Source organism: Anguilla rostrata, chromosome 5 (assembly GCF_018555375.3).
Source record: "Anguilla rostrata isolate EN2019 chromosome 5, ASM1855537v3, whole genome shotgun sequence".
Classification (NCBI taxonomy): domain Eukaryota; kingdom Metazoa; phylum Chordata; class Actinopteri; order Anguilliformes; family Anguillidae; genus Anguilla; species Anguilla rostrata.
Window position 1 is genome coordinate 33,729,428 of NC_057937.1, and position 27,933 is coordinate 33,757,360.

At 44.5% G+C, this 27,933-nt stretch overlaps 2 protein-coding genes across 7 annotated transcripts; both read left to right on the plus strand.

Moving 5' to 3' along the window:
* Nucleotides 1-1,191: 1,191 nt before the first annotated feature.
* Nucleotides 1,192-3,339, plus strand: si:dkey-148a17.6 (uncharacterized protein LOC108190685 homolog). The gene has a single exon (XM_064335835.1). It carries the CDS (start codon nt 1,280-1,282, stop codon nt 2,366-2,368), a length of 1,089 nt encoding a protein of 362 aa, XP_064191905.1. The 5' UTR covers nt 1,192-1,279; the 3' UTR covers nt 2,369-3,339.
* Nucleotides 3,340-7,675: 4,336 nt separating this feature from the next.
* LOC135255092 (epithelial splicing regulatory protein 2-like) lies at nt 7,676-27,691 on the plus strand. Of its 6 annotated transcripts, XR_010330076.1 has the most exons (18): nt 7,676-7,833; nt 7,998-8,150; nt 8,632-8,760; nt 14,751-14,864; nt 15,457-15,571; nt 15,734-15,832; nt 16,247-16,301; nt 16,942-17,052; nt 17,550-17,682; nt 18,134-18,176; nt 18,967-19,268; nt 19,727-19,963; nt 20,130-20,328; nt 21,140-21,350; nt 22,040-22,271; nt 22,988-23,006; nt 24,773-24,872; nt 26,154-26,184. XR_010330076.1 is itself a non-coding variant. In XM_064335838.1 (17 exons), exons 2-16 carry the CDS (start codon nt 8,019-8,021, stop codon nt 24,857-24,859), a joined length of 2,199 nt encoding a protein of 732 aa, XP_064191908.1. In that variant the 5' UTR covers nt 7,676-7,833; nt 7,998-8,018; the 3' UTR covers nt 24,860-24,872; nt 26,154-26,292. The 6 variants fall into 6 exon arrangements, 5 of the variants coding, with proteins under 5 accessions (XP_064191908.1, XP_064191909.1, XP_064191906.1 ...); XM_064335838.1 differs by lacking the exon at nt 22,988-23,006 and having other exon boundaries at nt 26,154-26,292; XM_064335839.1 differs by lacking the exon at nt 22,988-23,006 and having other exon boundaries at nt 22,091-22,271; nt 26,154-26,292.
* Nucleotides 27,692-27,933: the final 242 nt, after the last annotated feature.

The following is a 27,933-nucleotide window of genomic DNA, read 5'->3' on the forward strand; positions in this document are numbered from 1 at the left end:
CTGCCTAGAGATTCCAGAAATGTATGCTTCACACGCAATGAGTAGGATGGTTTTTCATGAGGGGGAAATTACTTCCAAGGATCTCCGTTGGAGAATTGCATAAGTCGGGTGCATCCTGGGGCCACTAAGTCTCAAAAAATTAATTTAGATACCATCTCTATATTTCCTTTGTCTCATATTACATTTAGTCTAAATGTAGTTATCCAGAAAAGAGCCTTATCCCAGCTGTGAAGTACAGTGGTGGATCTGGGCTGTTTTATTCTCCAAAGGCCCTGGGAACCGCGTTAGGATACATGACATCATGGACTCCATCACATACCAGGAGATTTTATACCAAAATCTGGCTGGCTCTGCTCAAAAGCTAAAAGCAGGTCATGGTTGGATCTTCCAGCAAGACAACGATACAGTAGCTCAAAAGGCATACCTCAAACCTGATACAAAAATGGCTCACTGAAAACAGAATTAAGGTTTTGCAATAGCCATTCCAGTCTCCTGACCTGAACCCCATTGAAGACGTGTGCGGTGAGCTTAAGAGGACAGTGCACAAGTGAAGAACAAGAACTCTGAAGGGTCTGGAGAGATTCTCTATGGAGGAATGGTCTCTAATCCCTTGCAGTGTGTTGTGTTCCTAACCTCATAAAACATTACAGGAGACGACTCCGTGTAGTTATCTTTGTAAAGGGAGGGTGCACAAAGTGCTAAATACAGGAATGCCAATAATTGCAACACATCATCAAAATAAAAATAAAAAATTGCAATTAGCATTAAATATTTGTTTTTCCTCTTATCAATGGAGTCAAAACTGAACTGTTTAATTTTATGATTTTTCTGAATGTACCTTTGTACATTTAGTCCTGCACTTTGTGCTCATATTAATGGAGGTTGCCAACAATTCTGTATAAGCATGGACACCACACATGCGTACATGCACACACATATTTGCATACAAACTAATGCCTGTTACTTGCTTGTATATAGCCTATTTGTTTATGTCTGCTAGACAAACATATTTTATACATTTCTTCATGTGTCATTTATCATTTCACCTTGCTTCAGTTTATCAGTATATACAGTACACTACATCTCAGTTTTCTTAAAGTGATGCAGCCACTTATTCCTCTCTTGTGACACAGAAATAAGAGGGATGAGTCACCAATTCTCTGCATTGAGATTCCTCCCTAAAACGTCCTTCCTGTTCTTTTCAGCAGTAAAAAGGAAGTGGGTGCATGCTTGTTCTTGAGTATCCTCAGTCTGCATTCACAAATGAAGAGGTGACAACATGAATGGCTCTAGCACATTGCCAAGCGAAGGGACTGAGCTGGAGGTCTGGGTCACAGGAATGGCGGTGACCTGTGTGATCCTGGTGCTGTCCTTCCTGGTGGGGGCTCCAGGGAACCTTCTGGTGATCTGGACAATCCTGCGACACGTCAAGCAGCGCTCGCACACCCTGGTGCTCATCCTCCACCTCGCTGTTGCCGACCTGCTGGTGCTGGTCACCCTGCCTTTGTGGATCTACTCCTTAGCTCACTCCTGGGTCTTTGGGAAGGGCATGTGCAAAGCGATGGTCTACGTCATAAACTCCTCCATGTACGGCAGCGTGTTCATCATCACGGTCATGAGCGTGGAGCGGTTCGTGGCCATCCGGTACCCGTTCGCCTCTGTCAGCTGGAGGAAGAGGGACCTGCTGAGCAAGGTTCTGCTGGTCCTCTGGGCTCTGGCCTTCCTTTTCAGTGTTCCCATAATCCCCACACAAGCGTTAGGTGAGGTGGAGGGAAGAGAGCAGTGCCTGGTCAGGGAATACACCTCCAAGAGCCAGGAGGTGGTCTGCTTGCTGCTGGAGACCCTGGTGGGTTTCGTCATCCCCTTCTCCGTCCTCGTGGTCTGCTATAGCTGCGTGTGCAGCCGGATCGCCCAGATGACCATCAAGGCCAAGCAGAAGTCCACGCTCCTGATCACCAGCGTGGTCGTCGTCTTCGGCCTCTGCTGGACGCCTCACCATGTGGGGAATGTGCTCTCGCTCGTCGCCATCGCCATCGGCGAGTGGCACCCCGGCGCTGCCAAGAGTCTGGAGGACGCCAGCGGCACCATGGCATTCATTGCAGGCGCCATGGCCTTCATCAGCAGCACCGCGAACCCTCTCCTTTACATGTTTGCCGCGCGCACCTTCCGAAGCTCCCTGCGTGACACCGGGATGCGAAAACTGTTCCGCCACATCTCCAGCTCAGCTACGGGTGAGAGGAGCAAGGAGTTGTCCTTTGTATCAAAACGGCAAAGCTTGCAACAGGAGCCTGCTTTGTGCTGCACAGATTCGAAAATACAGGATACAGATGCAGTTGTGTTGAACTTATATGAACACGTTACCCCCTAAAGTTTTATGTAAGGCATTTGCCGTCTGTCATTTGAAAGGTATGTTGTTCTAGTTCTAGATGCACCTTGAGTATTTGTATTGCAAATTGTGTTATATTATGTCAAATTCATTTAATACTAATTTATGTGTTGAATTTGAGAACTGGATTATGAAACCAAGTGTTGGTTTTCTGGACATTTTAAGTATGTACAAGGTTTTGACTCTCGAGAGAATGTTCCTTTGCCTTTCATAACTGTTGATCAGAGAGGAAACTGAGGAAGCCTGCGTCTCGAGCTGCTTATCCAAGAGAGTGGTTGCTTAACCAGGTTTATTTTAGATCCTGCTGACATGGTGAGATAGGGTTTCACACTGTGCTCTGGATTGATGATGATGACAAGGAATTTTCCGTTTAAAAATCACTTTTACAATGAGGCTGAACACCTGCTGTACAACAGAATCTTTGTTATTAATATAACTGGTCTTATATTTGTTTTGTATTTTCCATATTCATGTATAGGCTCTGTCTTTACAGTTATTTTACATGGTATGACAGTATAACAGTATGATGCAGTATGAATCTTCAGACAGATTTATTGTGAAATTAATATTTCAGACAGCTTAGTCTGCCTCACAGTTAACATGCCATGCTACAATTCCTTGGTTCACGGGTTTCACTTCCTTTTTTGGTGAATTGCAACATACGGGGGTTTCAAAATGTGCTTAAAGCTTTTTATTAACGATACTGAAAAATAGTAGTGCTGGGCTTTGTTTACCACATTCTTATAATGTCAAAGGGCAGGTTTTGCTTGACTGGGAACTTCTGTCAATACAAATCCTTTTTTTTTTCATTAAAGGTGCCATTTCTGTAAATGTTTTTTGGTTTAGTTCAAAACCTTTTCTAGCTCTGATTGTTTCTCGTGTATAAACTTCATAAATATAGAATCTGTATCTATTCTGTATGACCAAAACAATAAAAACTATATATTAATATATTTTTAGGTTGATATGTTGGCCAAACTTGAAGCCATGAGTACTTTTTTATCATGAATAAGCTATCATCATTGCTGAAACAGACAAGCTCCTGCAGGAACACAAAGCTAATGTTCATTTGCTTATTGGAAAAATATACCCACCTGCTGCAGTGGAAACAGTAGGAGGTGACAATTGATAAGGCTGGAGCTAAACAACAAAGTACCACGGAGTGTCTTTGCATCAGCAGCCTAGTTTTAGTGACTTAACTATATTATCTGCAACCTGACTGACAAAACACAGGTTGCAGAGCAAGGTGTCTCACTCTGCATCCAGTTTTAAAGAGTCAGCCACACAAAACCACAGGAACCAACTGTTTTCATTCAGTTGTGTAAGTGTACTTAAGTAATTTATTTTGTATTGTTATAACATTTGCGATGAATAACATGTTTATTTAATTGGAATCCCTTGCTTGCTTGCTACAAAATTATTGTTGAACAGCCTTTCAGAAAAATTTTGTTAAGAATTTCATTATTTTAAATGTTTCTATGTCTATGCCCGGTGCCTTGAGAAAATAGATTTTTGCCACATATGTGTTTACCACACATAAATCACTCCATATTACTGGGAGCGCTGCCCATGCTGGTCACATGATGTAATGAGCATTCTGCATGTTATCCTGTCCTTAACATCAGAAGTTCACTGTACACCCATCTCATGTGCTTCAAGTAAAGTTAAAAATGTCTCTTCACAGAGATACTGTGTAGAATCTGAGGTGAGTGCTGAGTTGCAGAGGGATTTCTGACCTTTCCACTGATACAATCTTTGAACTTCTGTAAAAGACTGTAAATGGGAAACAAAATGTGTGGTTTTTCTTATAATTACTTCAATTGTAGCATGGTGGGATTTATATGTGGGAATTTATTTTGTGGACATTCTCTGTTTAAGAATGAACTTTTTAAAAGTTAATGTTAACCAGAGAAAATAGCATTCAGAATGCCATGTAGTAGGCTGGACAGGTATTCTCTTTTTCAAAGACATTTTTTCTTTTTGGGACTGAAAATATGTGTCCATGTGTGATTTCTAAAGTCTTAAAAATGTAAAAATCTAAAAGCAAAACTAGATTTTAATACCTGTCATTATATTTATAATCCCTTCGGGCCCCTGGCTGCTTTTTTGAAATTCAATGTATGGTCACCCTACATATAGTGCACTAGATCCATATATTTGTTGTATGACTCATCGAGGTTGTCAGTGAATTTCCACTTTAATTGACTGAAGCTGTGTTCATTTAAAATGGAATCCCTATAACAGAACTTTTGTTATCAGAATGAACGTTTAGCTGCAAAATGACACTTTCAGTTTACATACTGTATATATTCAGTAGGTGGCTTATGCCATGCATAACCTTAGCCCATTGGTACAAATGTTGTCTTATACCCAGTATAGGAGTGACTCTCTAACCCATGAAAAAACGAAAGCGCTTCATGAAGCTTCTAGGCTGATCTTCAATTTGTTCATCCCTTTCTGATGCTGTTCAAAGCCACACGTATCAACATCTATTTTAGAAGTGATTATTGACCGGCTGAAATTCATCTGAACCTGCATTGTGTGCACATAAACATCTCTGTTTCTATGTGCTTATGCAATTGTAGGGCGGGTCTGCGTGTGTGGCTGCATGTACGTGTATTACGGACTGTGGGAGAGAGCTGAATTTGTCTCTGTCCGTGTCGTAACAGTTGCAGCTCAGGGACGCGCTGAGCTATAGTATCAGGTTTCACTTCTGTTCCTCTGATCTTTCAACATTATAACGAATACTAGTCCTCCAATTAGGAGAGCTAATCACCAAATAAATGTCCTTCCATTTATTGCATTGTGTCTGCTGTTCGCTTCTCTTCACTCACATGCTGTATCTCCATAGTACTCTGTGTGAGACCATACCCATTCACACAACATGAAATTGTGAAGCATTATTTCCTTGAACTCCTTGGGCCTTTTCAGGGAAATACTGTGAAATATTGAGCAAAATTGCCAGTATTATGAAGATTGTACGAGGTGACGGGAAACACATTCAAAAACCTCAGAATCCCTTTGTGTGAGGGCTTCCCCCTCCGATGGGGAAGTTGCTGTCACGATATGAAAAAGAACCAAAACAAAACCTCAGGGTGAAAATACCACATTGGGGCTCCCCTCATGGTGTCAGCCCTTCACAGTTTCCTATTTCATTAACTGCTCTACCGAAACAGCCTAGCCTCGGATTAGCCCAAAGTGCGAGGTTGACAAAGAGACACAGCTCAATATAGTATTTCTCCTTCACTTATAACTATCATATGATCATATCACTCTGGAAGGATCAATATGTTCTACCTGTTCTTCCAAATTAAAGAAGTATAACACTACTACTAGGTATGTGGTGCATGTTATGCTTCTGTTCTGCTCCTGAACTTTAAAAATGGAATAGCTTTGAACATTCATTTCATCTACAGCAAACATATTTCAGTTGTTTACCTGTCATGTTAATTGTTTATGCTGCAAACATGTCAGATGTAATGAAGTACATATAAATAATAAAACTTGGCAATGTCCACAGAGGTGTGTGGAGTGAGATTTAAGAGAGCTACAGGTTTGGCTACAGGCTAATTAAATCCTTTGGAGGTTGTTATTTTCAGGTCTGGTTCTCAGTTGTTGAGTGGCTCACAGTGAGAAAAGTGGTGAAGTAAAAAAAAAAAAGGCTTTTGGCAAAAATGTGGTTCATAGGGTATTCTAGGATGATTCTAAAATATGAAATACTAAAGGCAAAACTGTTGAAAAACATGATTGTGCTACACACAACTACTATTACTAATAATAATAGCAATAATCATTGGGTAGGTATCACCTGACCAAAGTATAATAATAATAATAATAATAATAATAATAATAATAATAATAATAATAATACGTTTTAATGCAATAGACTGTGAAATCCTAATGCTGTTCTTTCTGGGACTACTCATTAATTAGAAACTGTAACTTAGCAACACAAAAATAAATAGATTGAAAACAACAGCACATGATGATGATTGCACAGACAGATCTTCAGCAAATTATTATGGTTGATGGTTGTGGCCAGGCTTGAAGTTGACCTGCTTGGCTCCGACCCTGCTGTAGGCCTGACGCTCCTGACTTTTATTCAGGCTACGTTTTCTGTGCCTGTTTTCTAAAAACTCATAATTAATGCATGTTGTGCTAACCTGTAGCACCACACGTCTCTTTTGAAGTTTATGGACGTGTGGCTAACATCTCTCATTAACAAATGTCTCTTCCTTTAATTGTCATTAATTTTTCATAGAAAACATCCTACTCTCACCTATTTTCAAAGCACACATTTAAATAGATGCAGCATAGGAGTTACCAACAGACTAGCATCTTGGCTATTTAATTGTAAATGTGTCTCATACTTTCCCCATCAAATTGCAGAGGAATCAGGGGTTAAGAGGAAGGATGTTAAGTGCACTGATGTCCTGAGGTTACAAAAACAAAGGCTGAAAAATCAACCCAGAAGAAAAAGGAGCAAACTTGAATATTCAAAACATTTTAAAATTAGAAATGAATTGTTCATTAGAAAGGTACAGGCATGAAGAAATTGTTGTACTTTTAATACTTTATATACGTACCACTTTTAATCAAGGCATTTTGTGAAGAATGCTATACCACTAAAGGAATTTATTTTTAAGAAAGTAGCACAAAAGCAATGTACTGTAAAGCATTTTTAAGAAGTCTTCCGCCTGAACAATAGACAGATAATTTATATAAAATCTTTTTATATGACATTATCTATTATAATATAATCATTAAATATACAACAACTTATGCATTATTATTATTATTCATTTATTTATTTACTTTTTGATGTTGTTGTTTTACGTTGACTGATACATAGGGAAAGTGATAAATGTACAGTGCACAAGGTAAATGGTAAAAGCTCTGAGGTTTCCTGCTCTGCGATAATGGATCAAACTTTTAACAATACCGCACGTTGCTGTGCTGTGTTAGTTATTACCAGCAGCGTACAATGCCCGTAATGAAACGTTAAAGTTCACTAAATTAGAAATCACACATAATATAGGCTACGCACGTATTCAGGTGTATAAGACCTTTAAAATAGGTTCCCTCTGTGTGCGAGAGAGAGAGAGAGAGCGAGAGAGAGAGAGGTTGAACCTCTGTAAAGGTGAGCAGAAGAAATGCTCCTATCTCCGACTACTTCCTTTGAACAAAAGACCAATCAGATCGAGTTACATAGGTGTTGGAGCCATCGCGTCCCTCCCTCACCTTTTAGAAGCAGCCAATAAACTAACTCCCTAGAGAGATTGACTTCTAGTCAATCTGAGGCTGAGCCAAGCGCAGGTAACTTAGAAAAAAAGAGTTGTTGGCTTGTTATGGTATTGGCTTGAAAGAGACCCGGATTCTCCCCCCACCCTCCTTTACCAGTTAGACCAGTAACTCAGGAAAAGGCAAACACTCGAGTACTGGATCAGGTACAGTCTCTGGTCGCAAACTTTTTATTGTGTCCTCTTTAAAAATGATCCTCTTTCCTCTCGTTTACTTCAATTGAATTTCCATATCTTTTGTTTGTTTCTCTTATCACGTGGAAAAGGTGAACCCTCGTGCTACTTTATTTGATCTTTGCTTTTAATTGTAGTTTTTACCCTTGTGGTCCCTGATGGCTTCGCACAGTGATACTCTGGTGGTGTTCTTTGGGGCAACAGCTGGTGCAAATGGGGGTAAACTGGGTTCGGATGAGAGGGAAATAATTCTCTTGGTGTGGCAAATTGTGGATCTACGTGAGAAAAAGGTACGGACATGACCCGATTGAGGTTTCCTCTTGGAAATAATATATGTATTGTCTAGTGACGTGATATTCAACGCATTAAAGCTTGACAGCAGACAATTATCAACAAGGTACCCTTTAAATAAAAGTATTTCCTGAAATAGTTCGAACAATCTGCTTTTGGGAACTCAAATGAAGGGCGAGAAACAATTCGTGCTACCTTCATTATAGTTTCAAGAATTTAGCAGTGGCCGAAACAAAGCGTACCTTATTGGTAATACGTCTGACATGTGGGACGTGGTATAGTTCAACGACCCCGCGTTGGCAATTACCTGCTTTGCAACTCCCGAGTTTGTGTAATATTGTGTTCCAGTTTTGAAATCGATTCTTAATTTAAAAAATAATCAGGTGTTTTTGGCCTCAACGGTGAGGGTTCTACGACGCCCCACATCGTGTTCATCAGAACTGGAAACATCAACACTGCGTAAGATGCTTCTCTTAACAGGTGGGGAAGCTTCAACGACGTCTCGTAAAACCAGACACTTTGGAATTGACAGATCAATGTAAAGAGGAGACCGGTTTAACTTTAGACGAACTCTGCAAAGCAGAACCTTTGGACCGAATTCTGCAACAGGTGAGTTGCATTTAAGTGATTATTCCTATTAGATGGCACAAGGTGCTGCAAGTATCATCCCGTGGATTAGGCCCACAAATATACACACTCCCCAGCAAGGCGATGCTCATTTTGCTCGCAATGAAAACTAGGAAGATGGGGAATCGCAGCGTCTTAATATGCATGCGAAAAATCGAACATTTTCTGAGGGAGCTATACGATTTTATTCTATGCAAAACAGAGGAAATTGTACAAACATAACTGTCCATGTGATAGGCCAGAAACCAGTTATTTGCAGTCGGGCCTTTGCAGTCGTTAGTTTTTTAATTTTTTTAAATTTTTTAATTTTTTTTTTTAACAAATTCTTGTATTCTTTAAGTGACCCAAGACTATTGAAACTTAATCTACACTTTCAATACCATTTACATTACCATTTTGTGCTGTAAATACGCTTTGTGCAGAATTTGTCATTCTGTAATATGAAATATTACCAAAGTCTGGGATAATCATACCTGCTAAAGTTGTGTTCCAGATTTGCACTGCCTGATGTGGCTTCACAAGTGTGACTTGAGGCAGAATTATCAGTGTAATGACTTGGTGGGTAATGACTTGTCAGTGAGCTCCAGTGTATTAAATTGGGGCTGGCTGCAAAGACCAGCAGGTCGAGTCTTGTCACTGACTGATGTGCTCAGCAGACATTGTGGAGGTACAGCATTAGCCACCTACCTTTTTAATGAGGACCAGGCAGATGTTTACTCGAGGCCAATCTAGTCAGTGTGCTTTCAATGGCCATGGTGAGTTTTCCCTCCAGCTTTTTAAATAGGCTACATGTGCAGATACTTTTGGACAAAAGAGTTTTACAAACCTTATTTTCCTCCAGTGAGCAGAGGAAATTGTGAAGTAGTTCCTCTCTGAGCCCTTCTGATAGGCATTGAAAAATGTCAGCATAACCATGAATATTATTATTTTTCTGGCTGGTTTGATGGCACCAATTGCTTGTCTTGGAGTTTCATTGTACCTGATGGTGTATGGGTGTGCCAGAGACTTTGTCAGATGTTGAGCTTGACACTTGATGACTTGAAATTATATTCTTGAAACATATTAAGAACCACTGTAGTGCAGAATGTTTCTTATGCATTCTTGTACTTATGATGCAACATTTTTGTGATAACTTTCGAATCCATAACAATATTGTCTATTGTTGCTTCTATGTCTACCTGTGGTTTTATTATTTCTCAGTCATTGAGTCACATGACTGGTACCTGCCAATGGACTGTAGGAGAAAATTAGTTTACTGCGGTATAATGCGGCAAATGGTAACATTTAAATTGAACATTGTACACTCTGTGACATAAATGAATAAGATTTCCCTGTCAGTACTCACAGAATAAACATGTCCTTGTTCTGGGATTGTAAATGTAAAACACCCAGGCAGGGCCAAAATATGGGCTTCTCATGCCTGCTGCCGCCCTTAAAAAAAAATAAAACTCTTTGTTCTGCAGTTTGAAGTGGTGCCTCCTGCATTCAACTCTTTTCTGAAGCCATCGCTATAGAGATGGGATGTGTGTATGTTTTTCTCCAAAGATTTTAATTTAAAATGTCTGCATAATAAGCTCCAGTCACAATTATTTTCATGAACTGACGTTTGGATTTGTGTGCATGGTGTCTTGCAGGTAAATAATTGATTGAAATATTTCCAGGTGTGTCTAATTGTGGGCCTATTTAAGATCAGCTGTGCCTGCTGATGGGTGGTGATCTTTTTGCAATTAGGTTTGGGAAATTTTATTGTCACACATTCGCGGGACATTTACATTGAAGTCTCTGTGCCTGGAGTTCTGGCTTGCGGGTAAATGGACTTTTTAATATGTTTTTGAGCTCTGGCCATTTTAAAAGTCTTTGGTCGCATGAAGAATTGGCCAGCTTTGTGACAACGTTAAACTCATTTTCTTTTTGCTTTTTTCCCTCCCCCTAGAGAGGGTTCTCTTTGTGCTTTAGTAAAGATTAACCAACCAATTCGATCCACGCTTGCTCATTCGTTTGGAATGCTTTCACTGTCTTGGGTTTAGGCAGGGGTCGGTCTGTCAGTTCTCTTGGATTGATCCTGAGGCGAGAAGGTGCCCACTGCTGTCGGACCTCTGGTTTCGGTAGCGGACGCTATGTTTGCTGTTTGCATGGCGGAGGGTTGGAGCTACATCACGGGAGATTTTAAACTAACTAACTAACAAACAAAACAAAAAAAAAGCCCAGAGATTAAATCTCACTCGTGGTATCAAGGACTTCTGCCTGTTTTCTTTGGTGAACTATTAGTATGAGAAGAGGGTACAGTGCACTCCCATTTGCCCACAGGCATTGGTACATAATGACCAGCCTAGTTTAACTGTTTGCACGGAGAGTGTTCTTGTCAGTAGTTGTCATTCTACCCCCCCACCCCCAGGGAGTAGAATGACACAACGTCGACGTGTAGGCAAATCGGACCTGGGGGCTGGCATGGCGCAGGTCCAATCCTGTCACTCCGTGACTCTCTGAACAAGGGTGGGTGGATGGGGTTGTGTGTGGGAGGCCCCAGCACTTGCTTTTCAATTGCTGACTGTCTCCCGAACCAGCGTTCGGTTGTTGGGCAGGATCGACAGGTGTGCTGACGTTAAGGTCACGTGTCAGAAGCGGTTTGCTTTTCGCTTAATTGGGGGTCACGTTGCCCTCACATTTGTAGCCTTTGTGCGCGTCACGAATGTTGAATACAATTGCGGTCAGAACGAGTTAATGTAACTTCCTTTTGAGATTAAAATGACGTAACGCACAAGTATTTAATTTTATGTATTTGTACATATTTGTATAGATTGGCGGCCTGTCCAGGGCGTATCCCTGCCTCTCGTCCAATGCACGCTGGGATAGGCTCCAGCACCCCCGTGACCCTGCCCAGGATAAGCGGGTATAGATAATGGATGAATATTGCATGTATGTATGCTAAAGTATACATGCAAAGGTAATGATACCAAGTTGATACAGGGCATTAAAAAAAGAATTGCCCGTTTTGAGTTGGCAATTTTGGAGCAATCCCTCTCATGCTGTACAGTGCGTCCTCTCCAGGTGTGTGAATGCAGCGTAAACTGAAGCATGTCCCTGTGACTGTAGCGGCCCCGGAGGGCTGCCAGAGGCTCCTTCTCACGTTATCTGTCCCGCCCCTCCCCCCTCCCCCCTCCCCCCGTCCTGCGTCCCGGCCTCGCTAAGCAAACAGGCCAGCCGTGCTGCAGAACGAATGGCCCCATTCCAGGGACGGCGATCGATACCGCTGGGGCTAAAGATCGATTCGGCCCAGCCCCCACCCACTGAACACTGGTTTCTCGGCAGAGGCCGGAACTTTGTCTGGGAGAGCCGGGTTTCTTCACAGTGAAGGGGAATGCCTGAAGCAATATTTAGACTGCCAATTTGCATTCTGGAATAAATTAGCCTACCAGAGTTGGATGTTTGGAAGTTTTTGTGGTTGTTCTAATTGATGTTTTCTTCTCCTTAAGGGTATGAAAAAAAGAAAAATATTTTTGAGGTGCACCTACTCTATTGAACTCCACAGTGCAACTTGACTGAAGTGACGTTCTAAAAAAAAAAAACAGTATCCAAAGCATGTTCATGACAGCCCTCTGCAAAGTGCAGCTTCTCAGGAATTCCGATTTGTTTATCGCTGGACTTTATTAAACCACAATATGGTGCCAGTGACCTGCTTGATATTTTGCTAGCCGTGCCAGATACTCGACATTTGCATGGCGGGTGTCACGTGACGCCGTGTAGTTTTTACAGTGCAAATTCCACCTGGAGGGAAACGCATTGTTCTCTGGGGTTTCGCTTTTAACTGGACGTTGGACGTGTTGAAATACCGCGATCGTGGCACTCTGTTTTCGTTTCATATTCCCGGTTGTTACGTTGACATGAGCTTCTGTCGCGTGGAGCTCGGTGCAGCGTTTCTACCTCGGTGTTGTTCAGTCATCCTTGAATGTGAAGCATTAAATGTAGGGCGTGGCAGTGCGACGTTAGGGCTTGTGAGCGAGCGGCAATTGTCAGGTCTGCTAGCTGTCACCCCAGTGACGCATCCTATAATGGCTGCTCCACTTGTTTGTCCTGACGGAGCACAATTCATCGCACTTCAAAGGGGCAAACCTCAAGAGAAGCTCGCAGACTGCCTTTCTTTGGGAGGGACGTTCCTGTTCTTATTGTGCGGTTTCTGAAGAGAAACGCGGGCTTACGTGTAACTAAAAATATTTGTTTGCTGAATTAAGATGTAGGCAATACATGTTGACGTTCAAAAATGTATTCATCTGCGAAGTATTCCAGTTTAACAAAGAGACACAAATTTAGAAATGAGCGAAAACAATGGTAGCTGCTAAAGCCTACTTTTGTGTTTATAAACACAAAAGATATGAGAGACACTAATCTCCAGGTAGTAGCAGTTATTGCCAGCAGCTGTTTTTTAGGAGATGTCATATTTCTCCAGAGCAATGACTACAGTTAACAACCCTATAGATCTCCTGTTTCTCTAAAGAGCATGTTCGGACTCGCAATGGGACCTCTCGTATGTTGGGAATAATTATTTATGGCTAGTGGCCATCCGAAATGACTTCTCCCAATGAATTATGGGCAGTTGCTTAGCCATATCCTGTGGTGGATATCCCCCTCCTTGGATTTTTAAAAGCTGATTATTTCCCTACGTGGTTTGAAGCTTATCTACAGAGATGAAAGTGGAATTGACTTGAAGCCTCAAACCTTTTATTTTGAAATGAAATACTGTAGCAGTCAAAAAGGTAACCTGACAGAAGGATGTTACAAATATTGTCCCCTTTGGGGACAAAGTCTATTGCTTAAATATGACCTGAGGAATCACTGTAAATTAGAGCAATGGATTGTAGAGAGGGTTGTTATATTACAAGAAAAACAGTCTGAAAAATGGCCCTCATAATGTTTAATGGTTATTAATGCACACAGGAATGTGTAGTTTTACCATTGGTTCAGCACACTCAGGAGTGTGTGGGCTCTGTGTTGGTGTATTTGACACAGCTTAATTTTCATTTGTGAACTGCGCTTGCCTCTGTTGCTTGATGATGCTGTTTGCTGATGATCTGTGCAGTAATTACCCAGTCAATATTTCCCCCATTCTGCTCCGACCAAAAACCGGTCTGACTAGCTCTCCCTGCCCTAACCACAGTCACTGTCACTCCATTACTCTGTCACTCCATTACTCTGTCACTCCATTACTCTGTCACTCTATTACTCTGTCACTCTGTCACTCACTCTACTGACCTTGTTTCTGAATTCTAATGGGCATTTCCCCCTATAGCTTTCCTGTTGATGTATTCTAAATTCTAGTTATTTCTTTCTTGTAGGTTAAACTATTTTTATGTTTAGGATAAACTATTTTGATTATTATGGCACTGGCAGAAAAAGCTGAACTGTAGATGGTTCTAATGAAAGAAATGCTTATTTTCTATTGAACGTCTTAGCTGATTTGAGGTATCTTGAATGGTGAAGTTGTAGTGCTTTGATGCAGGCCATGGTCAGACTGACTGTCTGGCATATTCGAGCTGCAAGGGCCACAATTTTGAGCTGCTGGACCACTTAAGGGTCGTGATTGCAATCCCCCTCCACCCCTACTCCTCCAGGTTGTCATTGAAATCCGCGATTGCAGTCTCCCCCTGAACTAATGGCAGCTCTGCGCTATCATTGTGATATCGCATGCATCTGGACATGCCCTCTTTCCCCTGAATCCCCAATCATTGTACTGTGTGCCATCATTCAGTTGCGCTTCTATTGGATTTTGCTTTATCACTGTTTCTGAACATCTTCTCCTGCCCAGGGATCACAGCTGGAAAATTAGCCGCGTAGCTAAATCTTAAATTTAGCATCGACACAGTTGCTGAAACAGTTGACTGTTCTGCAGTCACATAAGTAAATGAAATAAGTGAAATAAATGGTGCAATTGTAACCCCCCCCATTGTAACCCCCTCACCCCCCTCCTCCAAACACAGTTCCAGCAGGCAGTCTCCAGTGAGCTGAAGGCTTTGGGCAGAAGCTCCTACACACTCTGCGTCGACGGCCCCCTCCTCATTAGGCAGGCCTTCCATCCAGAAGCTTCCAAAAAGGTAAGGGACGTGGCCGCAGCAACCGAGGTGAACCCTCGCAGTCAAGGGCCAGTAAAATTGCGGTAGGATTCGCGAAAAACCTCCATAGGTTCTACATTTCCCTCTCTTCGGGCCTGGTCTCCCGGATTTTGACCTCTAGCCAGTCGTCGCCCAGAGCAGTTTTGGCGGTCTGAGTGACTGTCCGGCTCGACGGCGGCACTAGCGCCGAGCTGTACGTGTCATAATCCGCTCTGGCATGCCAGGTATTCTGAGGAATGACCAGGACCTCGGCTCTCCCGCTTCCCTTTTTCCATTCCCGTCTTGTTCTCTCCTCTCCCATGGTTTCATAATTCTTCCTCGATCACTTGAAGGGATGGTTCACGTTCTAAGTTACTATGTAGGCCCTGTTTCTTAACCACCATGTTACAGTGACACCAAGTTTCTTGTCCGGTTGACAGATGTTTGCAAGGTCGATTGAGGCGTTGAGGCGGACGTTGTTTGAGTGTGTTTGTGTTAAGTGGAAAAACCCCCTGAGCGCTGCTCAACCGATGCATTCGCTTTGTCCGAGCGGTTGCGGCGACATCAAAGACCGCTCGTTCCGTCTCTGTCCCAGAACTTCGTCCTCCCCGACTGTTTCTTCTCCTTCGTGGACCTGCGGAAAGAGTTCCACAAATGCTGTCCGGACGCCGGCCTGGCCGAGGACCTGACCGTGGCCTCCATGCTGCAGCGTATCCTTGCTCCTCTGCGAACGGACGACAGTCTACGTCGCGCTCGGAACATTCCGCCCGCTACGCGCCGCCTCCCCCCCCGTGTGCGCGGCGCCTAGCGTAGCCAAGGCAACCCTGATGACGTTCGGAAATCTTCCATTGCCCTTAACACCGCTCGTTCAGATGTCTGCGCCCCTCCCACAGACACGGAGCAGGTCGCCGGGGTGCGGGAGGTTAAGGGGATGGTGCTGCTGACGTTGCACCTGTTGTCTGATCCCTACAGTAAGTGCCACCGCCTGTCGAAGTCCCCCCTTGGTCACCCCCCCCCCCCCCGTGCAGTTTATCCCCTCCCTGTTTCTCTGTGCTCATTGTATGGTGTTAATTGGAATGCAGTGTAATGATGTGATTAGTGTCCAACATGGTGCACACGCAACACAAAACCCTGTTATTGATATGCGTTTCTCTTCACACACAAACACTCTTTGACCTGTTCAGAGAGCGTTCAGTATCTCGTTCTTGTTTTTCGCTGTAAAGTGAGCGAGAGGGCAGGCATGTCAGCGAACGGGTCTGTTTTTGCATCTGTGTCTGCGTCCATATCTGAGTATCTGAGTCTTTGTTGTCCCAATCCAAAAGCAAAGACTGAGACCTTGCGTCGTCTGCACGTCTGTTGGTAACTTTGTTTGAACTATTTTACAGATCACAAATTTACCGGTCTTGAAACCGTGAAGTACAAATTTGAGTCCGGAGCATGGTAAGCGTTATTTTGTTAATAATTCCATTGTCTGGATTCTGCTGAATTCAGGTGTTGGAGTAGGTTTACAGGTAATTACCAAGATTACAGGGTGTCTTTCCCACAAAGATCAAATTTGCTCTGTCTCTTGCTGTCTCTTGCTATAAGTGCCCTGGGCCATCTTACCATTCAGTGTGGGATTTACTCCCCCCCCCCCCCACCCACCCTTTCAACTCAAGTTGAAAACCATCTCCTAATTACTCTTTCCAAATATTAGGCTCCATTTACTATTCAGTAGACATCTTCACTTAATCTTGGGGTCAGTTATAAGTTTCCCCTTGGTGTAGCCATAGCACGCTAATAGTCCAAAATCTGATTCTTAAAGCCTTCAGTAGGTGCCTTGCAATTTTGCATTACCTAACCTAAAATTTAACACCCATTGAAAACCTTAAGCATTACACTTTCCAAGTCTTTGGCCCAAATGAATAGGTTTTTATGGAGTTTGCGCTCTCCGATTAGTCTACCCTTTAAGTATGCCGGAGGCTTCAGTGTCCAGTGCTCTGATATGTTTTTGTCTCATAGGGTTTGTTTTGCGCTAGTGCATTTATGAGCTTATTATAGTGGAGTGCGCCATGTTAAATGAACTCATCTTTCCTTGCAGCAGTAAGATGGAGCCGGTGGACAGCGAGACTGTGATTCGAGCCAGGGGGTTGCCGTGGCAGTCGTCTGACCAGGACATCGCCCGATTCTTCAAGGGGCTCAACATCGCAAAGTAAGCGGGCTAAAAATGGCGTGATAAGTGTGCAGCTATAAATGGTGTTGAGTATGATATGACATTTTAAACTAACGATCAAACTGATTGTTATCCCTCTTTAGGAATGCTGGAAACGTTCAATACAATGCCTAATTTTTTAGCTGTTCAGAAGTCACGCATGATGCCGTGCATTCCTCGTCCTGAACACCTGAACACCTCAGCTTCTGAAAACCTCCGGTTTAATCCCCTAGACCGCAGAACTGCATTACAGCTGGAACAGCTAATCCTTATTTCACAGATTCAGATAGCCGTTCCAGTTGTAATGCACTTCTGGGGTCTAGAGATTTAAATCTTGAAGGTTTGAACTCCAGCTAAGCACACTGTAATTGACCCTCAAAGTTCTGTATTTTTCATTAACTTGTGCTTGTGCGTGTCTGGGCATGCGTGTGTGTGTGAATGTGTCTGTTTGTCTGTTTGTGTGTATGTGTGTGTTAATGTGTGTGTTTGTACGTCAGGGGCGGTGTGGCGCTTTGTCTGAACGCTCAGGGCCGGAGGAACGGAGAGGCCCTGGTGCGCTTCATAAACCCCGAGCACAGAGACCTGGCCCTGGAGCGCCACAAGCACCACATGGGAAACCGCTACATCGAGGTCAGCCATTTTCTCCTCTCCAGATACGCACTTTACCCCTGAACCCCCTCTTAAACAGGGGGTTAAATGCAAGCTTATTCCCCTAGTCTTACACTCTGTGTATACTCAAGAACACCTCCATTTGTCAAGTTTCTTTCATGCATCTTTTACTTTAGTTTTTTAATCAATTAAATTTTTTTTTAAGGAAATCAAAATCACCGGTCACTAAGCCTACTGATGGGGAAATGCTTGATTTCTTCATTCTTGTTGTGTTAGCTTAATTATTTTAAGATTCATTATCTCCTTAAATGCATCCTCAACACACTGCCCTTTTTGTGAATTTATCTGAATTTTAGCACTGTATGCTGACTTCAGCTGCTGTTATACTTGCCTGTTTATTCTTTGCATAAAAGCATGGTGGGAAATGGAGTACAGAGGATGCTCTAAATTTGTCCTCTACCTATGATTCCAGGTGTACAAGGCGACGGGAGAGGAGTTCCTGAAAATAGCTGGAGGTTAGACATTTAAGACATCTTAATTTCATATGTCTGGCTGCAAACCGGTTAATCGTTTCCGTTAGCATTTGGCTTTCCTGTACACGACTGAATGACAAAGTCTCAAATGCACTGTAGTCCAAGACTCGGTCTGATTCTGCGCCAGACCATTCGCTCCCTCAGCCCCTCTCATTGGAGTGAATGGCGCTTTGTGAGAGCGTTCGCTTACCTCGAGGAAACCGTAGCCCCGCGAATAGCGGTTAGCCCCTTCGCTGCGGCCCTCCTAACTACAGCCAGTGAATGGGGCCGATACGCAGGGCATTGTGCGGGCAGGCGCCCGGCCCAGAGGTTTTTACGGCTGACAAAGAGAGCGTAAAGGCACAAAAGGCAAAGCTGAGGGTTTCATCACGTCTTTGAAAGCGACGGGGGCCTTTGGTGAAAATGGGCTCAGGAGCGATAGAGAAATCGGTCTTTAGACTTTGAACGTTGAACAGACCTGTTAAGATTGGTGTATGCTGGCCCCAAAGGATGATGTGAAAACAGCGGGAGGGAACTAACTGTGCATCTGCGAGTGTGTGTGTGTGTGTGTACGTTCTTGTATGTGTGCGTCTGTATGTGCATGCGTGCGTCCATAGGTACGTACACACGTACATACGTACATATATACATGCTCTGAAGAAATTCTAAGCAATTTGTTTGACAAGCAATGTAGTTTTACTAGCTCAAGTGTGATTTGAAATTGAAGCGCAAAATAATATATTGGAAGAAGTTTGTAGTTAGTGTGGTGGGTAACGCCCCTCTCTACACACAGGAACCTCGAACGAGGTGGCCCAGTTCCTGTCGAAGGAGAACCAGGTGATCATCCGCATGCGCGGGCTGCCCTTCGCCGCCTCGCCCGAGGACGTGCTGGGCTTCCTGGGGCCCGAGTGCCCCGTCACCGACGGCGGCGAGGGGCTGCTCTTCGTCAAGTACCCCGACGGGCGGCCCACGGGCGACGCCTTCGTGCTCTTCGCCTGCGAGGAGTACGCCCTCAACGCCCTCAAGAGGCACAAGCAGATCCTGGGGAAGAGATACATAGAGCTGTTCCGCAGCACGGCCGCCGAGGTCCAGCAGGTAGAGGGCCCCGCCTAACCCCCTGACCAATATGGCCGCCTTCTGCCACTTTTAATCAGCAGCTGAGCCACGATTCTGTATGACCACTGATTTGGGATCTGATTTCCCCGTTTTCACATTCTGTACTTATCAATCACGTGCCAAAAATTATAACTGATCCTGGATCAGTATGCCCACCAAATCTGAGACGCTTTGTGATTAGACGTGCATAGGAATGTGTATTTCAGCCAGCTTTTAGGTTTATAACTTGGATTGTTTGGCTGCAGTTTTTCTGCCTTAACACCCTCTCTGGCAACACATTTGACTGAATTTGAATGGTGAACATTAGCCAAAAAATGAAAAATCTGCGCTTCTGGATTGGATTGGGCATCACTCTGCACTGGTCTTTGTCCCTGGTTTTTGGGTCGTGAAACCCCTTATATGATGGCTTCCGTCTGCTCTGCGACCCCGCACTCCAGGTCCTGAACCGCTACATGTCCACGCCGCTGATCTCCACCCTGCCCCCGAGCCCGGCCCCCATGGTGCCGGTCCCCGTCATGGCCACGCCCCCCTTCCTGACCTCCAGCAGCAGTCGGGACTGCGTCCGGCTGAGGGGGCTGCCCTACACCGCCGCCATCGAGGACATCCTGGAGTTCATGGGCGAGCACACCGTGGACATCAAGCCGCACGGCGTGCACATGGTGCTCAACCAGCAGGTAAGAGCCGCCCGTACCATTAACAGCAGTTTAGCCCAAATAGCACGTTTAGCGCTCTTAGCGTATCACGATTAGCATCGCTAGTAACTTCTCATATCTGCTCTAACGTAGATTAGCCTAGCTGCCATATTCTCTCGTCTAACCCCGCCCAACGCTGCCGTTTCAGGGCCGTCCCTCGGGAGACGCCTTCATCCAGATGAAGTCGCCGGACCGCGCCTTCATGGTGGCCCAGAAGTGCCATAAGAAGATGATGAAGGACCGCTACGTGGAGGTGTTCCAGTGCTCCACGGAGGAGATGAGCTTCGTGCTGATGGGCGGGACTCTCAACCGCAGCGGCCTCTCACCCCCACCCTGCAAACTCCCATGTAGGTCACCTGACCAACCTTCGACTTACTGACCAAAATAAAACGCCTTTTATGAACAGGGAGACCTCACAATTAACCTTACAAGCTTTGATCAAAATATTGTGTTGTAACATGAGCTTTAAAAGGTTACATTTTGGTTTGCTGTCAGCCTGTTACTACAGTTATGTTGTCTTCCAGGCAATGCTGCATGTTTATGAAGATAATATTTCTAAGAGTCATGGTACTGCCTTTGAATTATTTCAGATAAAAAGCACAAAGACAACAAGTGCTTAATGCGACCCTGTTTGTATCTGAGAGTCTGAACATCGTTGTAATTATAGTGTCTGCTGACCTCCAAATTGGGTCAGATTTAACCCACTTGGGTAAAAATATGGGTGGTGTGGTGTGGAGGGGGGAGGGGTGGGGGAGGACACCTGCAGTCTGCAAAGTCACCTTTGTGTCAAGTCGACACCTTTTCCTCCTGGTCGGGGATCAGGGCTCCCTCGGGCTGTTCGTGCTGTTGCCTGTTTGTGTGTAAACATCTCCTGAGGGGCTGTGCTCTGCTCTGGCGTGTTTACACCGACCGCAGAACCCGCAGGTCAACGGTTAGCGCATCAACAAGGACGGCCCCTGCCGCAGCTTTGCATAACGCGGATAAGACCAAAGGCTCGGCGGTCGGCTCCTATCTAGACGCGGGAGATAAGCAGGGGACAATGGCGCAGCGCTAACGGCTGACGCGTCGCTAACGGTCGACGTACCGCTAGCGGCCGCCGCAAGGCGCGCCAGGGTGGAACCCGTAGCGGGCGCTAACTCTCTGCTCCCGGGCCCGCAGGCCTGTCTCCGCCCACCTACGCCGCGTTCCAGCCTCCCGCCGCCATGCTCCCCGCCGAGGCGGCCTTCTTCCAGCCCCCCCTGCTGGCCACGCCTCGCGCCGCGCAGCCCCCCGCCCACAGCGCCGCCCACGCCCTGGCCTACTACCCGCCCCAGGCCCACGCCCAGCTCTACATGAACATGAATATGAACTACACCGCGTACTACCCCAGGTGAGCCCGCCACACTGATCCGGAACTGCTCACACTACTAAACTAGAGCGAGGCTTTTAGTGTTCCTCTGTCGCTCCCAGCTACAGTGCTGCTGTGTTTTATGGGTAATTCCTCGCTTATCCCTTAATCCTGACAGAGAACATAACCAATTGGGCCATTAAGCCCACATAAGCTTGTCATTTTGCTAACTGTCTTGAGCAAATCTTCCTTTTGTTCATTCATTTCGTGTATCTGTGTTAAGCTTGAACACTGCAAGGCTAGTTGAGCTGATCCATGGATTAATTATATAGACCTGTGTGGACAATTGATTTCTAGATTCCGTGTGAAATTTATTTGGCCCTTTTCCGTTCTCACTCCACCAATTGATTTTAAGGAATCCACTGTAATAATGAAGTTCTTACCTTTGTCAAACAAAAAGCAAAGAATAGCAGCTGGAATTTGCATGTAACTGTTTTTATAGATTATTTAGCTTTTGAACTTTGAGCACCTCTCACTATAGAAGTCTGAGAACTATGCAGCATGTTTGTGTGTTCAGAACTGGCTGACTGATTTCAGGACCAGCTCTTTTGCTGTGTATTGATTCACACCGCACATAAAATCCTGATGCTAATGACAAAGGCTGTTCGGTCACTATTGGCGTTGAGACATTTTACAAAATGGGAGTTTAAAAAGGAAAACGCCGATTTCAGTGACTGGGCAGGAGAGGACGGTCTCTCACGTGATGGGGTTTCGTTTCCCAGCCCCCCCGTCTCCCCGTCGACGGTGGGCTACTTCGCGGCCCCGCCCGGCGCCATGGCCGCGGCTGTGGCGGCCCCCCCTCCGGCCCCCATCATGCCCCAGACGGGAGCCCTGGTCAGGATGCAGGGCCTGCCGTTCAACACGGGCGTCAAAGACATCCTCAGCTTCTTCCAGGGATACCAGGTCAGTTGCCGCCATTTTGTTCCAACCCTCCTCTCCTCTCATGGGAGTGTGTGCACTGTACGATGCTTCAGTCACCTTGGTGGGCATTTACCTGTAGCCATTTAGTTCTGCCATTTCCCCTTCCTGTCCAGCGAGAGGAAAATCCAATATCCCCGTTTATTTATTTATGCGTTAATTTATTTTGCCGGATGACATTTGTTTCCAGGTTCATTTGCTTGCACATGGAGATGTGCAAATCTTTCTGTCAGGTTTCCATTTATTTTCCTGCCCTGGCCACAAAAAGCATTTGAGTGAATCTGTAATCCTCTATTTATGTCTATCTTTCATCATTGCTATGTCCCCCTCAGTCTCACCTGCTTGGTGCTATTGGTCTGTGGGGAGACAACCTCACAAAATTTTATCTGTTGTCCGTTTCCTCACAGTATTCCATTGAATTTCTTTGTGCCACTATATCGTAAGCAGAAGTGTGTCATCTGTTTCTGTAAACCTTAAAATGAGGAATGTTTTATTACTGTCGACCAATGTGTGCTAATGTGCTAAAATAGTTAGCCACAGCAAGTTACAGGGACACGGTACGGTGTAGAGGTATGATATTGTGAAGCTTTCTGAAAACGCGGTGGAAAAACCCGGTGGAACTGTGGGAATTCAAACCCTCCCTGTTTTTGTGCATCTCCCTCCTTCGGCCTACCCCCCCAAACCGGCTGATAAACGCATAGGCGGAACCTTCCGTGGACGGTACTGTATGACCTCCAGTTTGCTGAGAGGGAAAAGGGGCTCCAGTTCATTTTTGGTATTGTCTGGTGGAGTGTGATTTGGTGTGGGGTTTTATTTACTATGTTTTAAAATTCTTTGTTGATTTTTGAGTGGGTTGGTACATTAGATGGGTTGTTTTTTTTTGGGGGGGGGCGGGGCTGGTGTGGGGTGTTGATTGGCACTGGCACGGAAGTTACATGTCACATGGAAGGTCTAGCAACTGTTAACTGTCACGGGCAATAATGTGCTATGTGTCTGTCACATACTACTTTTTGGGAGATATTAAATGAGTCGGATATCCGATTTTTCTGTGACCGCTTAATCATAGACTGAATCGCTGAATTGGTACTTGAAGACAAAATGGTCGCCAGTTATGGAATTTGTTTTTAATACTAAATTTCAAATTACAAAATGCTTTCAAATACTTTTGTTTAACCTGCTATTTGATATATCTGTAATTGACATGCAAGCAGGTTACATGCCAGCTGGATTGTTAGCATTCTGTAATTTGCATGGTTTGTGCTGCTCCCCCTTATCTATATCCAAGCAACCAACGCTGTAAGTACTGTTTGAGTTATTTGCGGTCGTGGAGTACAGTCTGTACATAAGTTCTCTCTTCCAGATCCTTCCAGTGAGTTGAAACAATACTTCCGATACATATTTTAGTCAGTGCTTTAATATATTATGACAAAATAATGTAATTGTAAAAATTGGCATTAATCTGTGTCTGTATAAGAAATTACAATCGCAAAATCCCAGTTCATTGGCCTTTTATGAAGTGGATTTAAAAACACATGGAGTGTTTACCACATCCTCTGCATTTGTTCCCTGAGAATTGCCCTAAATATCTCATTTTATTTTGGTCTCGCTTAAATATATTGGCAACTTAATAGTTCACAACCTAAAAATAAGAATGGGAGATTGCAGGGGTAGCAACTGTTTCAATGGCTCCATTGGGCCATGTACTTAATTGTCTATATTTCCATCTAGTGGTAAAGCAGAGGTACTGATATTTATTTTGGGGGAGCAGCTCACCATTTCCAGGGTGTTCCTGCTGCGGTCAAAACTAGGAAAATCGGGTACTCCCTGAAGCTCGTTTTTCAAGGAACCGTTGTTGTCGCATCAAGAATCAGTTTTAACCTTGGTTCCCACATATTACTTTTGACAGTACAGTCATCAGCTGCTTTCATAAGTTGCTGAACTAGTGTGGCTATTATCGCCCCCATGTGGAGAGCATGGGGAATGCTATGTATGAATGCTATGGCCTAGTGCAGTGGTCTCCAACCCTGGTCCTGGAGAGCTACAGGGTCTGCTGGTTTTTGTTTTTACCTTAAAATCAGTACCCAATTGAGACCCAAGACACCAGGTGAGTTGAGTTAACTGTGTAATCAACTGCTCTAATTGATTCATGATGTGCAGAGTCACTATGAAAACCAGCAGACCCTGTAGCTCTCCAGGACCAGGGTTGGAGACCACTGGCCTAGTGCCACCCATCCATCCCGAATAGAAAAGGCCTACTCTATGCGCAAACCGGCATGTGCTGCAGGGGGTTGGATAGAGCAGTGTGGATCTAGGGCTGGGGCGCTATGTAGGGGGGAGTGGTGTGTATGTGTGTGTGCGTGCATGCCTGTGTGTGTGTGTGTGTGTGCATATGTGTGTGTGTGTGCGCGTGCGTGCTTGTGTGTGCATGCCTGTGTGTGTGTGTGTGTGTGAGGGCCTGACGCTGACCCTTGCCACTTGTGCTGTAGTACGCTCCTGATGACTACGGCAGCGTGGTGCAGCTGACTGATCAGGGGCGGGGCCTGATTCAGCCCAAAGAGTGGCTCTGTCTCTGACGAGCCGAAGGAGGTAAGACCCTGCATGGCGCTCTCCGGCTCGAACCCGATGGGGCTCGCGGGCGATGCTCTACTGAACTCCCAGAATCAACAGGGCCTTCAGATTGGCGGCCGTCGTCATCGCCTTTTCCTCTTTGCCTGCGCCCGCCAAAATCGCTTCGCATCCGTTTTTTTTCCCCAGAATGCACTAACCTGGTTGAGGCTTCTCCTTTTTGTTTCCTGTAACCAGTCAGAACTGTGAATGTTGAGCGGTCCATCCTATTCAACCCAAGAGGATGGGAATGAATCGTTATCAATTTGGGGGTGTTGTGGTTTAATCGCTGGGGGAAATGATTTCCTGGTGACAAAATAGCCAGACTCCCAGTGTACAGCAGACCAGCTTCAGCTGCTGTATTTTGTTTTTTTTTGTTTTTTTTTAACTCTGAGGGAGAAGTGGAGTGGCTTCCTGCAAATATTTGTATGCTCCATAAGAAAGATAAAACAGAATTATTTTTTTTCCCAGTTTGTAATAAGAATTCTTTAAAATGAAAAGGAAGTTCCCCTGAAAAAAGAAACAGTATTAACCTACTTCTAAAGTAGGTTTCAAAGCATTTGTGGTTCCACCACTACTAAAATATTGCATCATAAATGTTGTCTCCATAAATACCAAAACCAAGAATACACCTTCCATTTATAAAAATAGACTCAGCTTGGGTGAAGTGCTGATGGTTTTCTGTATATAGCATACAAGCTAGGCAGCTGCAGTGGTGTACTCAGCAGAGTGAATCTGTCCAGGCTGTGAAAGAACAGAAAACATACAAAACATAACAAACAAAATGGTTGATTGTACGTTTTGAGTCAAAAAAATATTCTAAAAGGAGCCACTTCATTTCAGTGCATTGTTTGCATAAGTATTTATGTTTTCTCTAATTATATCGACGCTTCTTTATTTTTGAGCGTTACGTTAAACATTTAACATTCTTCTACTCTATTGTTAAATGTAACTCTGTCCTTTTTGCAACCTTAAGTGTGTCTGTCTTTCCCGTTTGTTTTTGATTTCCCATTCCAAAATCATGCTTGATTCTAATACTCTGCCGGAGGTGATGCATACTTGGGGCATAACGGAACTTTTCCTTTTTTGACAGAACGCGTTCATTTCTCTCTCATTGATGCATGACTTCTGTTTATGAATAGCTCTGTTGGTTCCGCCTTCGAGGCTTACGGTAAAAGAAGGGCTGGCGCTCGACGCCCCGGTGACGCTGTAGCCGTGGCGACGGTAGTCAGGGCCTTTTGCTGTGCTGTGCTCTGTCGGCAGCTCCAGGCGGACGCCGTCCTCGTCCTCTACAACCTGAGCGGCCAGCGGAGCGGGGAGGCCCTGGTGACCTTCCCCAGCCGGGAGGCGGCCAGGCAGGCCGTGGCCGAGCTCTCCAGCCGCCCCCTCTCCGGACAGCCCGTCCACCTGACCTGCTGCGACTGACCTGGCAACCTGGCCAGGGGGCGGGGACAGCCCCAGCCCCTCCCCCCGTCCCCGCTCCCCCCCGCCCCCGTTCCCCCCGATCTCTGTCACTACGGCAGACTGACACGCCCCACGTGGAGGACTACAGGGAAAAAAGACATGCTGCACACATATTTAAACGTGTCATTCTGTCTCTCTCGGAAGTGCCTTTGTTTTGTACAGTGCCTTTGTTTTGTACATAGGAATATCTGTGTGCTCTTATGCAAGTCAATAAAAAAATGAAATGTGTATATAGACACTAAGCAGCTCAGTCCCCTGTAGACGTGAACTCAAATGGAACAACCACTCTAATCTGAGTTTGCCTGAACAAAGCCCTCCAATGGAAGAGCTTCCTGTCTTGGAAACCCAGCTTGTATCCAACGTTCTCTAGGCTATGCATTATATATAATTAAAGCCATATAAACTGCTTCTACCTTCAGCTGCCAATGGGAGTTAAAGGGAAGACAAATGAACTACTACTGATCAGTGAGCGTTCCTCGTTTATGCCAACGTGCTGTAGGAGTTAGGGCCAAGATAAAATTTAGCATTTGCTTTGTTATATGAACGGACCTCTCGCCTCATATTTGTTTGCTCTTAATGGACAGAAAATATGTGCAATTACTGTAATGACTTTCCTTTGGAATTTTTTTTTCTTTACTCTTGTCAGAAAGTATTGTCTCAGCAACACCTCCACAGTAAAACTAGAATTACATGGCTCACGTTGATTTTGTTTAATCCACCAACGGTGAAATTACTTTGAAATGGGAAGAGTTTGTAGGTTTTATTCGAGTTTACTCAAGACTTGTCTACGAACCGTTTACACTGGAAAGGACTTCACTAGGACTTTTTTATTACTTTATATTTCTAAACCGTTTTGGTGTCTGCAGGGTGCTGTATATCAGCAGTATTCCCTTTGTCCATCAAAGAGCCTTCACCCTAAAACCAGCAAGTGGTTCTGACCCCAAGGAGCGGAGTTCACCTCTAGCTGCTTTAACTGATAAATTAAGGACTGGGGGTCCTTAAGGGCAGGAGCGAGTACCGCAGCTGCAGGTTCTCATCGGACGCGTTCGTTTTTGACGTGACTGGTCTCCGCAGAGAGCCCCAGCGGGTTTGCTTTCTTGTCTTCGTGCCTTCATCAGAGTGCAATACCGGCAGGACAGTGGGCAGGCCACTAGAGAGGTGGACATTTTTTTTTTTGTTGTTTTTTTGTTTTTTAATAAACAAGTTTGAAACTTGTATGACTTTGGAACTATGTAGCTGTTGTATGTGAAGAAAATTGATGTATTTTTTTTTTCCTGTATGGGAGGAATTGGTAAGTCGGGTTTAACTTGTGTATTAAAACGGTTTTACCAATTCTACACGGGCAGCCGCTGCCTTAATGATTTGTGTGTTTTGGGGCGATGTTACGTTGTGTGCCGAGCTGGCGAGCAATTATTCACCAAAATCACAGGCATCTGAAATTTGGAGTGATTCACCTTGAAACTTTCCTGGATAACACAGGTTGTGCATAGTGTAAAAGCTTTAGTCTGAGATGTCACAGAATTATTAGTTGAACAAAACAACCAGTAGGTGGGGCTGTTGCAAATGTAATGTTACCTTT

Coding starts and splice junctions, on each gene's coding strand:
- si:dkey-148a17.6 (XM_064335835.1), top strand. CDS start 1,280: ATGAATGGCTCTAGCACATTGCCAAGCGAAGGGACTGAGCTGGAGGTC.
- LOC135255092 (XM_064335836.1), top strand. CDS start 8,019: ATGGCTTCGCACAGTGATACTCTGGTGGTGTTCTTTGGGGCAACAGCT. Junction 14,865..15,456: donor ATCCAGAAGCTTCCAAAAAG/GTAAGGGACGTG, acceptor TCTCTGTCCCAG/AACTTCGTCCTCCCCGACTG. Junction 17,683..18,133: donor TGGGAAACCGCTACATCGAG/GTCAGCCATTTT, acceptor CTATGATTCCAG/GTGTACAAGGCGACGGGAGA.